The following is a 13,136-nucleotide window of genomic DNA, read 5'->3' as shown; positions in this document are numbered from 1 at the left end:
TCTCGAACCCGTGGGCTCAGGCAATTCACTCACCTCAGCCTCCCAAAGGCGCGGGATTACTGGCTGAGCCACCGAGCCCGGTTTCCCCTTACTTTTTTAAGTGAGAAAACTAAAGTTTTAAAAGTCTGAAGCAGTAAGTGACAAACCCAGGATTAGAACTTGGTTTTATAATTCTCAGTCCACATCTCGTTCCTACACTGTAAGTTACTCTGGTCTTACACTGTTCAATACATTAGCCATTAGCCATGTTTACCTACTTACATTTAAATTAATCATTTTAAATAAAAGTAAACATTTAGTACCTCAGTTGCACTAGCCAAGTTTCAAGTGCTCAATAGCCACATGTGACTAGTGGCTACTATATTGTACCATGTACATACAGGCAATATCCATAAGAAATTCCATCAGAAAATTTTGTGAGGCAGTGCTGCCCTAAACTCCAAGATAAATGAAAATGTTTGGGGAAATTCTATCCTTGTTTTTCCATTCCAGTTCTTAATGCATGTTAAAAAACTGACCATGAATCACACTGCCCACACCATCCCACATTATGCTTTTTCTTCTCCAAGGAGAAGAATCAGGAAATTTGAGATCACATGAAGACTAGGTACTCAGAGTATTATAGGGAGGGGCTGCCACTGAAGTGACCTGTGGCCTTGTAGGTCTCTTACTGACCTTTCACTTGTTGCTCTGGTCCCCGAGTGTGGCTGGCGACACTGGGCATGCTGACATTGTTCCTGTGGATGTACTTGAGAAACACCTCAGCATTCCGCCGTGCCAGGGTACAGGCCTGAGAGAGAAAAAGATATGAGGCTCCTATCCCAGCAGGTGTGTGGAATTCAAGACAGGGGAAATGGCATGCCCACCTTCCACTTATTAAGAGACTGGGGGCTTTGGGAATAATGAGGATTCTGAAGGAATCCAGAGAGAACAGAGCTCTGGAAATCACTTCTGGTTCATGGACACTCTAAATCCAGTTTAGGCACCTCACCCTTCTTAGCCTTCCTTTAGTCAAGTGAAGAATTACTCCCTGTGCCTCTACCTATTCCATCTCAGATAAAAATCAGGAATCAGCCATCCCTTGTCTACTCATATGTTGACTTGGCATTATTAATGTTCACTCTCATGTTGGTTTTCCTCTGCCTCCAGAGTGCCTCTTATATGACCACTGGTGCAAGCCCAGGGCACAAAAATCCACTTTAAAATTAGTTTGATTTAGACATGAACACGTAAGTTTGGTAAACACATCTAGTAACCAAACCTTCCAAATCTAAATGGAAATTACCAACATTTTTCAAACTTATTTGTCCAAGAAGTCTCCCTCACCCGAATAACACTAATAAACATCCTTTTTTTGGGAAATATCAATCTACATGAAGGACTAAGAGTTGCTATACTATTTCCTTTAAGACTCATATTGGCTGAGGGTAGTAGAGAGGGCAGATCACATTCTCCTTGTAGTACTGATGGATAGGACTGAGGCCCAGAGAGAGCAGGAGACAGGGAGTAATTCAGATCTGGAATCTAGGACTACTGACACAGTATTTCTAGTTTCTCTCAAGCCTATATGTTTTCTGAATTTCTCTAAAAGGCAGAATTTTTTCCCCCTGGTTGTAAAGTACTATATGCTAGTATACTAATTTTTAATTCATCATTTCAGAATAAAATTATCTTTAGATAAAATTGCTAAATTTTACATTGGGCATGGTGGTTCATGCCCAGTGTAAAATGCCAGCACTTTGGGAGGCTGAGGCAGAATGCTTGAGGCCAGGAGTTTGGGACCAGCTTGGGCAAGACAGCGAGACCTCCACCTCTACACATTTTTAATTAGCCAGGCATGGTGGTACATGCCTGTAATCCCAGCTACTCAGGAGGCTGAGGTGGGAGGCTCACTTGAGCCTAGAAGTTCAAGGTTGCAGTAAGCTATAATCATTCCATTGTACTCCAGTCTGGGCAACAGAGTAAGACCCTGTCTCTAAAAAAAAAAAGTTAAAATTTAAAACCTTGCTGTACTTAGTTTCTGATCCTACAGATTGTATAATTAAAATTTATTATATCATTAATATAAATATGGCTATAAAATTTTATAGTTTTCTGGTTATATAAAAAATTAGCAACAAAAGCATCTGGGATCTCTGGTAACAGCCTGCTGGTGAGTCTGTGAACTCAGAGGCTCATAAATATGGTGGTCTAAAGCTAGGGAACCTCAAATGTATAAACTAACAATTACAAATAAAAAGCTCAATATTCTATCTGTTGAGCATGTAATTTCCATGGTGATAGGGAGTTTCTTACTATGGTTTTAGCAATATATGGAAAACATCAGACCAGAGGGTTTTGTTTTTTCTTCTTCAAAATAAACATTTTCTTTTAACTTTATGAAGTATCTTTATAGAGCTATTGAAAAAACGTTAATGCTCTACTTAAATTGTTTTGGTTTAGCCTTTGTTTTTTAATAGGGTAGACTTTAAAAATCACTGTCAGCCCTGTGCAGAAGAATTTCTATTTAATCTTATTAGTAAGAGCTGATTACTAAGGGCTCTGACCAACAGAGGTGCAGCTACCAGATAGTTAGGAGGAGGTCAGGCAGAGGCCAGTTTAAAAAAAGAATAAAAATAAAGCTCAAAAAGGAGGTCAAGTTGAGAAAAATTCCTATTAAAAGAAAGGCAGTTAATTACAGAATTGAATAAAATCAATGGCAACATGTTAGGGTATAAAAATTCTCTTTTGTACTCTCAGAAACCTGAGAGGGAGCAGAACATAAAAGTCAGAGATTTGAGAGCAAATGGAGCCTTTAGATGAGCTTGACACAGAAGACTCTGTCAGCAAGAAGATCAAAGTCTGGGGAAGGAGTCTCCTGAGGATTGCCCACACCAGTCGAAAGTCTGTGCAGAGCTGGACTATGCATCCTCCCTAGAAAGCCAGGCCTCTACCAAAAAAGCCCCAAACAAGGCATTTCTCTCGTTCTTTTTTTTTTTTGAGTTGGAGTCTCACTCTGTTGCCCAGGCTGGAGCGCAGTAGCACACTCATGGTTACCCCAGTGTCGACCTGTTGGGCTCAGGCGATCCTTCCGCCTCAGTCTTCCATGTAGCTGGAACTACAGGTATATGTTAACATGCTCAGCTAATTTTTTTTTGATTTATTGTAGAGATGAGGTCTTGCCATGTTGCCCAGACTGGTCTCAAATCTGTAGGCTCAGGTAATCCCCTCACCTCGGTCTCCCAAAGTTCTGGGATTACAGGCTTGAGCCACCATGCCCAGTCACAATTCTCTCTTAATAAAGAAGAATAAACAGTGTTACGTATATTGGTAACTGATAATTGCTAGATTGAAAAATAGTGTCTAAATTTATTTCTTTAATTCTTGTCCTAAATTTGGCATCATTAATTTCAAAAAGGTTTATTTTAACAATGTTAAAATATATAATGATGCCTTATATCTTTCAATCAAAAAATAGTTTTATACACCAAACAACTGAGTGAAAGCATGTATTCTTCTCTATTAACAATAACCATGGGATATCAGGATATTCGAACATGGCAGCAGTAGTAATGGTATATCCTAATTAACTATACAAACAAGTGCTAAGAGAGAAACGAATGTTGTGAGCGTAACCTTTCAACCTTTCAAATTAACCAGTCAACAATCTTCTCTACAATCCTTTCTCCCCTGTAGAGAAGAGGTTAGAAAAAACAGGAGCATAGGAAGCCCATATGAAGTATGAAGTTATGACGTTCTGGAAGTTCTGAAGCTGTGTATGTGTGTGTGTTTGTGTGTGTGTGTGTGTGTGTGTGTGTGTGTGTGTGTGTGTGTGTGAGAGAGAGAGAGAGAGAGAATAAAGCGGAAGTCTGAGCTTTGCATGACAACATGCTCTGACCTTAAGAAAGGCCTCCTTTTGTTCCAAATGTTTGCTGATGAGTGGAATGACATGGTCGATCTCTGCTGCTGGCCCCAGTTTATCTCGTCCACCACACCAGTCCTCATCTCTCCGGTATTCTTGCTCTAAGCTTTCCAGGACACTACATACCTATTGAATCATAAAATAAAAGACTTAGTATATTAATCGATCAGAAAGTATTCCTTGAGGTCCTTCAGCCTACAGAGTCCTATGCAAGTGATATTTTTCATTCAAAGTTCAGTTCATTCAAAGTTCAGTTTGCAGATTTTAGAGTATGCAGTACCCCTGGGAGCTCTAAGAGAAGTTCAGGAGGCAGAGAGTTCTGTGTCTGAAACTCAGGAGACATTATGACTAGAGAAATTTTGGAATCATCTTATAGGGGTTGATGACATTACCTAGGAATAATATATAGAGTAAGAAAGGAAGAAAAACTAGTATTTTGAGGGGTTCAAGGTGTTTTAAAGTATATTATATTGTTATAACCTTACAAAAACTCTGTTAATTAGGTAGAACAGAAAATGAGGTTTGGAGAAGATACCTGATTTGCCTAATCATTTGTACTTGTCCCATTGTAAGTAGTCTCAAGCAGAGGTAAAGGAGAAATTTGCCTAAGTTGCATGATTTATGGACCACACATGAATGTCATCTTTCCACTTCCCTGGGGGAAAATGTCTCAAAGTCCTACCATAAGGCAGTAACATTTCCAGGCCCTCTTTTACAAAATGTACATTTCCTTCAGAAAGTTAATGAATTTGGGTTAACCTAAAAGATAGCTATGAAGCTTTTCTTTTCTAAAAATGCTGAAGGATCATACTATGATCTTATAAATGAACTCAGAAGAGAGCAGAAGCATTTTGAAAGGGGTTTGGAGGAAAAGTTAGGTAGAACAACAGAGTGGGAAACCTAAGTAAGGCAGTCTAGTATTGGGACCCAGGAGAGGATTTAGAAAATAGAAACTCATATTCCTATACAGTTGACCCTTTGTAGCTGTGGGTTTTACATCAATGGATTTAACCAACCATGTATAAAAAATATTTGGAAAAAAATACAACAATAAAAATTAATACAAATAAAAACAATGAGGTATAACAACTGTATATATTTATATATTATTTACATTGTATTAGGTATTATAAGTAACCTAGAGATGATTTAAAGTATAGGGAAGAATGTATGTAGGTTATATGTCAGTACTCTGTCATTTTATATCAGGGACTTGAGCATCTAAAGAGTTTGGTATCTGCAGAGGGTCCTAGAACTAATACCCTATGGGATGTCAAGGGATGACTGGACTTTCTTTCCATAGACTTTGATTACTTGCTTAGATATAGCACCAGGAGAAAGCAGGTAGATCTATCCTTGATCTCCTCTGAGAAAGTCATTTCTTAATAAAATATGTTTTTGGATAGGACATTCATTGAGTTACGAATGGGCTGAAAGATGATCTGAAATCTGTCCCAGGTAGAATTTGCTTCCTATATCATGTGAAGGTCTGTCCCTGAGCTCTAGGTGACTTCTCTAGTCACATTTCTAGCACCACAATTCTATACAAGGCATGAAAGCATGCAAGCAGGCTCTCGTCTTGAGATAAAACAGAGTATTTGAGATTTGTCACATGACTGAATTGGACTTCGAACCAAACAGTTTGAGAGTTGAAAGAAATGAAAAGATTATTAAGTATAAATTCTTTAATTTAACAGGTGAGGAAACAGAAATCCAGAGGGGTAAAGTAACCATTGACAAGGTCATTTCAGGGTTAAATTTCCTGACTCAATCCAGTATTCTGTCCCCTTCACCATCTTGATCCATCTTAAATTAAAACTTGTATATGATATTAGACAGAGACTAAACCATATTTTTCCATATTCAGCTATCCAACACCCTTTGTTGAAAGGACTTTACTCATTGAAGTGCTTTGTCAAAAACTGCCTGAGGATCTACTTTTACTACCTTTATTCTTCTTCATTGTGCTTCTTACACCAATACCATTCTGTCTTGTGCTGTGCAGTTTTAGAATATGTTTTTAAATTGAGTAGAGTAACTCCTCCAACTTCTTTCTTCCTTTTCAAGATTGTTTTGGGTATTCTAGGTTGGTTCTTTGCATTTTACTTCCATTGAAATTTAGAATCAACATATCAACTTCTACAAAATAAAGCTTGCTGGGACTTGATTGGGATTGTGTTGTATCTACAGATCAACTGGGGAAGCTCTTTATCATCTTAGTCTGCTGCTCCCCACCTTTGTGGCCATCAAAGGCATCATTCCTCTGAAACAACAGAAAGAAGTACTGAGAGAAGGTATGGAGTCCATGACACTAGCTGCAGGGCCTTCTGATGGGTTATATTTGCACCGAGGCAGACTTTCCTATGGTCCCTCTAAATCACCCAGAGGAGAATGATTATCTGATCTAATTCTACCAGGGAATGATTCAAATGAGGAAACTATTTTACAGTGAATAAAATTACTCCTGTTTTAAACCTCTGTTTCAAGAAAATAATTCCATCACAGTACCCAAATATTTTTAAAAATCTGTACATATTGCTGTACAGATGCAATGGTAACATCTTTATTGCCCTGCTGTTTGATCTCCTGCCTTTTCTCCCATAGCAGCAACATCTTACCAGTTAGGCTCCTGGTTCATCAATGATAAAGAACTGTGCTTCCTCCATTAGCCTAGGAGCCCCATGAATGAAAGAGCCGTATGTTGTTCAAGCAGTGCATAATATCTGATTATGGTATTCAGCAAATATTCATTCTCCTCTTCCAGTCTTCACAGGAGGTATTGCTGCCTCATTGATGTTGGCTTGGCCATGTGATTTGTTTTGGCCAACGAAAATGTTAGAGAATATGAAACAAGCAAAGACCTGAAATGCATTTGCACAGTAGATTTTGAGCTCCTGAAACTCCCACCTTTAACTTTAAATGTGCCTCAGATAGCTTCTGGTCAAGGAGGACAAGAGATTTCGGAACATATCTAGGCCAAATCTGTAGCTTAGAGTCTAGTTCTACTAAGCGTGATCAAGATCAATTGAACCTCAGATACTTAAAAATAAATACTTACTATTTTATTATTTTTCATTTTGGAGGGACTGGTTCTTTATTTTAAAAAGACACTTGTCAATATACAGCATCGAAACAGATAATGCTATAGGTTTATCTTTCTCTTAATTGGCCTGGAAGAGACCATACTAAAGCCAATAAGCTGCAGGATATACACCTTAGAGACCTCATAGAAACCTTACCAAAAAGTGGGGACTGGGTATGGAAAGAAACTTCAAAGATCAGCACACTGCCACCCCACAAGTTACAGAGCTTTCACGGCCAGATGTGGTGGCCCGAAACCCAAAGAAACCAAAGTTTCAAAATAATATAAAATGTAAAAAGTTTTGTACATAAATTCTGCAAGATTTCCCCAACACTGGCTGATACAAAAGCACAACGAGATGGCACTTTTAGAAACAGAGCTTCAGACCCAGAAAAGGGTAATGAGATGCCATTCATATGGCTAAATCAGTGGCAAAATCAATTGAGAAGGCAGTAAACATAGGTCAAAAATTTGATCTTAGAGATCTCACCATCTTAATTTGGTCACTTCTAATGAAAAAAAAAATATTGCATAGTAAACAGATTTAAATCCTTTTCTATAAATTAAAAAAATCCATTTCTATGGGGGAAAACATGTTAATAGAAACAAGAGTACAGTACCAATTTATAAAAGACAAATTACATAGATGCTTATTACCATTTTATTGAGGGTCTTTTACATGGGTATTGGAGTAGAGTAAATATCCCATGTATGCTTAGCCTAGAAACACCTAGCATTTGGGTAGACACTTGTCAATTAAGATTAAGAACATTCGGTTATGTGAGAAAATAATATATGGGCATCAGATGAATACTTTTTCTAGCTTATCAGAAATCCGGACCACATGTTCATAACTGGTATTCCAAATAGAACTAATCAGCTTCCCATTTTAGTAACGTAGAAGGAATTATAATTTTCTGAACAGTAGTATTGACAATGAATCAATCTGGTGCCAAACATAGGAACTTGATTGTGAAGAAGGAAAACATCACCACTTAATATTATAATGTGGTTAAGGTCATGTGTGAAGATGTGAGTGTTCATTAAGTTATCCTATATCTTTGTAAACATGCCACTGTTTACCAGTGCCTTCTGAAACACGTAGGTCATAATAAATATAGCATCAAAGCAAAAAGAAAAAAAAAAATATTGTCCAAAGATACCTTATAGCTGAAAACCTAAAAAGCACATTTTTGCTGTTTTGGCTAACTCTGGAATCACCCTTCTGGTTTGATTGATACTTTGTACAAGGCAACAAAGTTTCCCACAGGGGAGTCTTGCCCAGAGCTCTGTTTGGTTCTCAGTAAGGTAGGTCCATACTTTTTTGCCTCCTCCATGGAGAGGGCAATATACACTAAGCTGAAAAGTCCCCTTCCAAAAGCGAAAAAGGGATTAGATTGCTGCATCAGAAATGTGGAATTATTTGAAATGTTTTACAAATGGTTGCTATAAAACAACAAAAAAGGTAATTACCAAATGTGTACATCACAACACGCTTTTAAAGGCATTTTGCATTGTGCTCCCATTCCCTTAAATGTTGTTCCCAAAGGTGTTCATGCTGCTCAGTCTCTAGCTCAGCTGGAATTTCTGGGAAGAGGCAGAGATGGTTTGGTGGAAAAGACGTGGGGTATGGAACAGACAGCAGAAAGGAGAAAGCAGTCTTCTGGTTAAACATCAGCTCTCAGTTTAAAGGTCAGCTTCAGGCAGGCTGGCCTCAGGCTGAGTTGGGGCTGGATAGAGGAGCTGTGGCAGGGTGGGACTGGGGTGCTCTACACCTCATTCAGGTCAAGCAGAGTCTGGTCCTGCATCCTTTTCATACAGAAGGTGCTCCTCTTTGGTGCATTCCAGTTTATCTTTCTTTTTTTTTATTTTTTATTTTTTTGAGTTGGAGTCTCATTCTGTTGCCCAGACTGGAGTGCAGTGGCCACTCCCGGCCACCGCAGTCTCGACTTGCTGGGCTCCGGCGATCCTTCCGCCTCAGCCTTCCAAGTAGCCGGAATTACAGGTGTGAGCTACCATGCCCGGCTGATTTTTTGATTTATTGTAGAGATGAGGTCTTGCTGCCCAGGTGGGTCTCGAACCCGCGGGCTCAGGCAATCCACTCACCTCAGCCTCCCAAAGGTGCGGGATTACAGGCTGAGCCACCGAGACCGGCTGCAGTTTATCTTTCAAATCATCAATTGTCTTTTCCAGCTTGGCTATCGATCTCTCAGTAAACTCAGCACAGGTTTCTGTCTCCTTAGGTTTATTGGTAAGAATCTTGATCTCTTCCTCATATTTGTCTTCTTTTTGAGAGTACTTTTCTGTAGCAGTACTCAGACACTTTGGGCTCTGGTACACCAATCTGATCTGCTCATCCATCTCTTGCAATGGAACTCTGGCCAGCTCGGCTCATTTCTCTGTGAAAGCCAAGTCTCCTTCAATAATCACCAATTTATGATCTACCTTTTCATACTTCTGTCTGCCTATTCTGCAATGTGTTTAGCTTCTTTGAGATATATATTTCTATCTTTTCTTCATCTTTTAAGGCCTAATTTTCAATAGCCCTTGTAACTCTCTCACTCTCATCAGCAGCTTCCTCCACTTCTTCCAGCTTTTGCAGAGTAGTGGCCAGGCACTCCTGAGCACAGTCCAGCTCCTTTTGGACTGGCTGGATCCCATGGTTTAAGGAGACCATCTCAGCCTCAGCCTGCTCCCTGGCCTGCCTTTCTCTCTTTACCTCCTGCTGCAGGCATTTGCCTCTTTCCTCTGTGTCATCACCTCCTGCTGCAGAAGCTGGATTTTGCACTTCACCATCTCGATGGGGGTGACTCCAGCCATGGTGACCACCCACCTGCTGCTCATGTTCCCGTTCCTGCCTCCTCTGCTTGGCATTGCAGTCACTTCTGATCTACTTGTTATTTTATATCACTGAGTTTTAGGGTGGTTTGTTACTTAGCATTATTGTGCTAAAAGCTGACTCATTCACTGTTCAAAGCTAGCATTCAGTATATGCCCAATTTCTACTTCATCACCTCCATACAGACCTGAAGAGTTTGAGACATTGATGAGAAACAAATCACATGGTCCAGCACTCAGATGGAAAGGGTTATAAGGAAGCCAACTGTAGTGTTTCCACAAACCACTCTTCTATTCTCACAGGTTAGTACCGAGAAGACTGGCTTTCTATTGAAATGGGTACTATACATTTGCACAGTGAGGCAGAAAACAGTCCCCTATCCACCTCAGCCCCACTCGACCCACAGCCTTCGCCTCACCTGTTCAGAAGTTTTGTAAAAGGCCACAGAGGCATTGACCAATTTTAGCCGGTCTTCCATCTTCAGCATGAGCTGCTGCCAGTGGAGGGCCACCTTCTCAGCACATTCCCGGATGGCGTCAGCATCATAGTGGCCGGCCTGGAGCAGCGCCTCGGCTTTCTGCTGTACCTGCAGGGCGCTCTGGTGCGTCTTCTGCAAGGAAGTGGCATGAAAGAGGGACTGGGCACAAGGGGAGGAGAGAGAGGTCCGTGGGAACAACCCAGGCGTGGTATGGGAGGGGGTGGAGTGAGGCGTGAGTGGAAAGATGCAGAGAAGTTAAAGAGCTTTAAATGACTGATCCATTTTGTCATGACGATTAATACATTATTGTTTTTAAAACATAGTTTTTAAAAAGAATATCATACATTTTTGCTAATCTCAGGACCCTGACTCCTGCCCACATTCCTTTTACTTGTATCATTCTAGACTTTAAGGACATTTCTGTGATAGAGAAACAGAAGTTGTGCATCAATCTGCTCTCTCATGGGTTCATAAAATAGTTATACTTCCTTTACAAACCTAATTGTAAAATTGTCCATCCTTGAGTTTTCAAAGGAGGTTACTATTGCAGTCCCATTTTACAGATAAATATAGCACATTAAAAAAAACCAATCTCCATGTCATACAAATCACAGCTAACAGTGAAATAATTTCAAACACTAGTAGTCAGTTGAAAAGGATTTCAGTCAAAGGAATAAGCTTGGTGGGTTAATATAGTTAAAGACTAACCTCTCACATCAGCCCTTAACTACTTTACCAAGGAGCAGAGCAGTGCACCACAACATCTAATCCTTACATTATTTGCATATCACTTTAGGAGAGAGCATATTTGTAGAAGATTTATTTTCCTGATGCTTTCTGAGTCAGGTTAAATGTGATTTGTGTTCTCTGAGTTCACATTAACTGTAGGAGGTAGGGAGAAATGTGGTGGCAGGGAGAGATCCAAATGGAATTAAAATGTAGCAAGAAAAAGTACAGATGAAGATGGCCCATATGAGAATGTTAAGAGTCCCACTGATTTGAAAGAGCTAATATCATCCCAATCTTGACTAGTGGAATTGTTCCAGCCTAATGGTGTAGTACCAATCTGGACTTTGCACTTTTAGGAAAGTATAGCTCAGCTGGCAGTGAAAAGGGACAGCTAGAACCCAGTAACTTCCTCCAGAATTATTTTCTGCTCTTCTTTTTTTTTTTTTTTTGAGTTGGAGTCTCACTCTGTCACCCAGACTGGAGTGCAGTGACCGCTCCTGGCCACCTCAGCCTTGCCTGCTGGGCTCTGGCAATCCTTCTGCCTCAGCCTTCCAAGTAGCCGGAATTACAGGCGCGCGCTACCACTCCCGGCTAATTTTTTGATTTGTTGTAGAGATGAGGTCTCGCCAAGTTGCCCAGGTGGGTCTCGAACCCGCGGGCTCAGGCAATCCACTCACCTCAGCCTCCCAAAGATGCGGGATTACAGGCTGAGCCACCGAGCTGCCCTTCTTTTTGGGCAGCAATTCTGGGACAGTTCCCATGAGTGAATATATTCAGCACTCCCTTGCTCATTTCCACCTGAACTTTGCCTGATTCCCACCACATTGACCCTTCACCTTCATCCCAGACTACAGTCTACAAATGTCTATTTTCCCTGGTCTCTCCCTGACCTTTCGACTTCTCTTGACTTTTTCCTGAATCTGTTCTTAGTGTTAGCTATGTTAGCCTGACCTCTTCTAGCAGCCTAGATTCCTCTATTCCCTTGCTTTCTCACTGAGTCAGCTCTTCATTCTGATGACTGTATCAGCCCTCAGGTTCCTAATTGGTGAACACAGAGAGATAAAGTAAGCCAGTAGGCAGAAACGATTTACTACAAATCCCTGGGTTTCTCTCTCTGTTTTACTTATTGGCACCATTTTCTTTTCCTGTCTCCTAAATGTAGAGGTACCAAGGTCAGTTCCTGTTTACTATTCACTTCTGCAGAGCTCTCATCTATTCCCTTGGCTTCTATTATCTTCTCTCTGCAGATGACTTTCCAGTCTACATCTCTTGTCTAACATCTGACCCTTCTCTCTAATTGCCTTCAGGTACAAGGGTGAGTTGTTTGCATACCTCTTACCCTAGTGAACAGCACTGATTTAGTTTATCTAGCTGTCTGTCCCATGTTAGTCTGCTACAAAGATACACTTTCAGTAAAAATGTCTTTTCTAGAGAGAGGAGGGGCCCACATCAGTGAATGGGAAGGGCTTTACTGCTATATAAAAGTCTCTACCTCCTACCAGATAACTCTAGTTCCATGGCTGAAACTAAACTTCTCAGTCTCTTTAAAATGGGTTTCCCATGGTAACTGCCACTTCTGTTGGTCCTTCCTTCTCCCTGCCATCTAAGATTGCAATCTTGACATCATTCTCACCTGCTGTTCCCCACTTCCCAATCCCAGTCCAGACATCATTGATTCATACATAGACTTTTCTTTCATTTCTAGTCCATCAAATTCATCCTTTACATTTCTAACAGATTCATTTAATTCTCTATAAAAGAAAGTGATTGTATTAGGTGAGTTCTAACATCCTTTCCAGCTCTAAAACTCATTTTATGCCATGACTGTCACTTCCTTCTCTCAATTAAAGCCTTCAGTGATTTCCCAATTGCTAGGAAATTAAGTCCAAACTTTGGAGGCTGTCATTAAAACCCCTTTATCACAATGTGGTCCCAAACTACTTCTATAACATTGTCATCTACTACATCCTTAAAAAACCCTTCGAAAACACATCATGCAGTTCTTGCTTTTGCTGCCTTCATTCTTCCTGCCTTTAATGAATGCTTCCAGTCTCTCCCCATCTATGTTTTAGGGTCTATCCTCCTTCAAGGAGGACCTTTTGGACAG

At 40.3% G+C, this 13,136-nt stretch overlaps 1 protein-coding gene and 1 pseudogene across 2 annotated transcripts in view; both read right to left on the bottom strand.

Moving 5' to 3' along the window:
* The window catches only part of LOC103255420 (kalirin), a 234,685-nt gene that overhangs the window by 77,714 nt on the left and 143,835 nt on the right, over positions 1-13,136 (bottom strand). Inside the window, exons 12-14 of one of the 2 annotated variants that reach the window (XM_021710102.1) lie at positions 10,241-10,432; positions 3,878-4,027; positions 676-790 (exon numbers count right to left, since the gene is read on the bottom strand). In XM_021710102.1, coding sequence (XP_021565777.1) covers positions 676-790; positions 3,878-4,027; positions 10,241-10,432 — 457 coding nt within the window. Of the gene's footprint in view, positions 1-675; positions 791-3,877; positions 4,028-10,240; positions 10,460-13,136 lie in introns of both variants that reach the window. The other variant, XM_021710103.1, reaches the window with a different exon arrangement.
* On the bottom strand, positions 6,093-10,128 carry LOC103255419 (annotated as a pseudogene).

The sequence above is a fragment of the Carlito syrichta genome, unplaced genomic scaffold, assembly GCF_000164805.1.
Source record: "Carlito syrichta isolate Samal-C Ts95f unplaced genomic scaffold, Tarsius_syrichta-2.0.1 Scaffold288107, whole genome shotgun sequence".
Lineage (NCBI taxonomy): Eukaryota > Metazoa > Chordata > Mammalia > Primates > Tarsiidae > Carlito > Carlito syrichta.
This window is presented reverse-complemented; position numbering and strand designations above follow the sequence as displayed.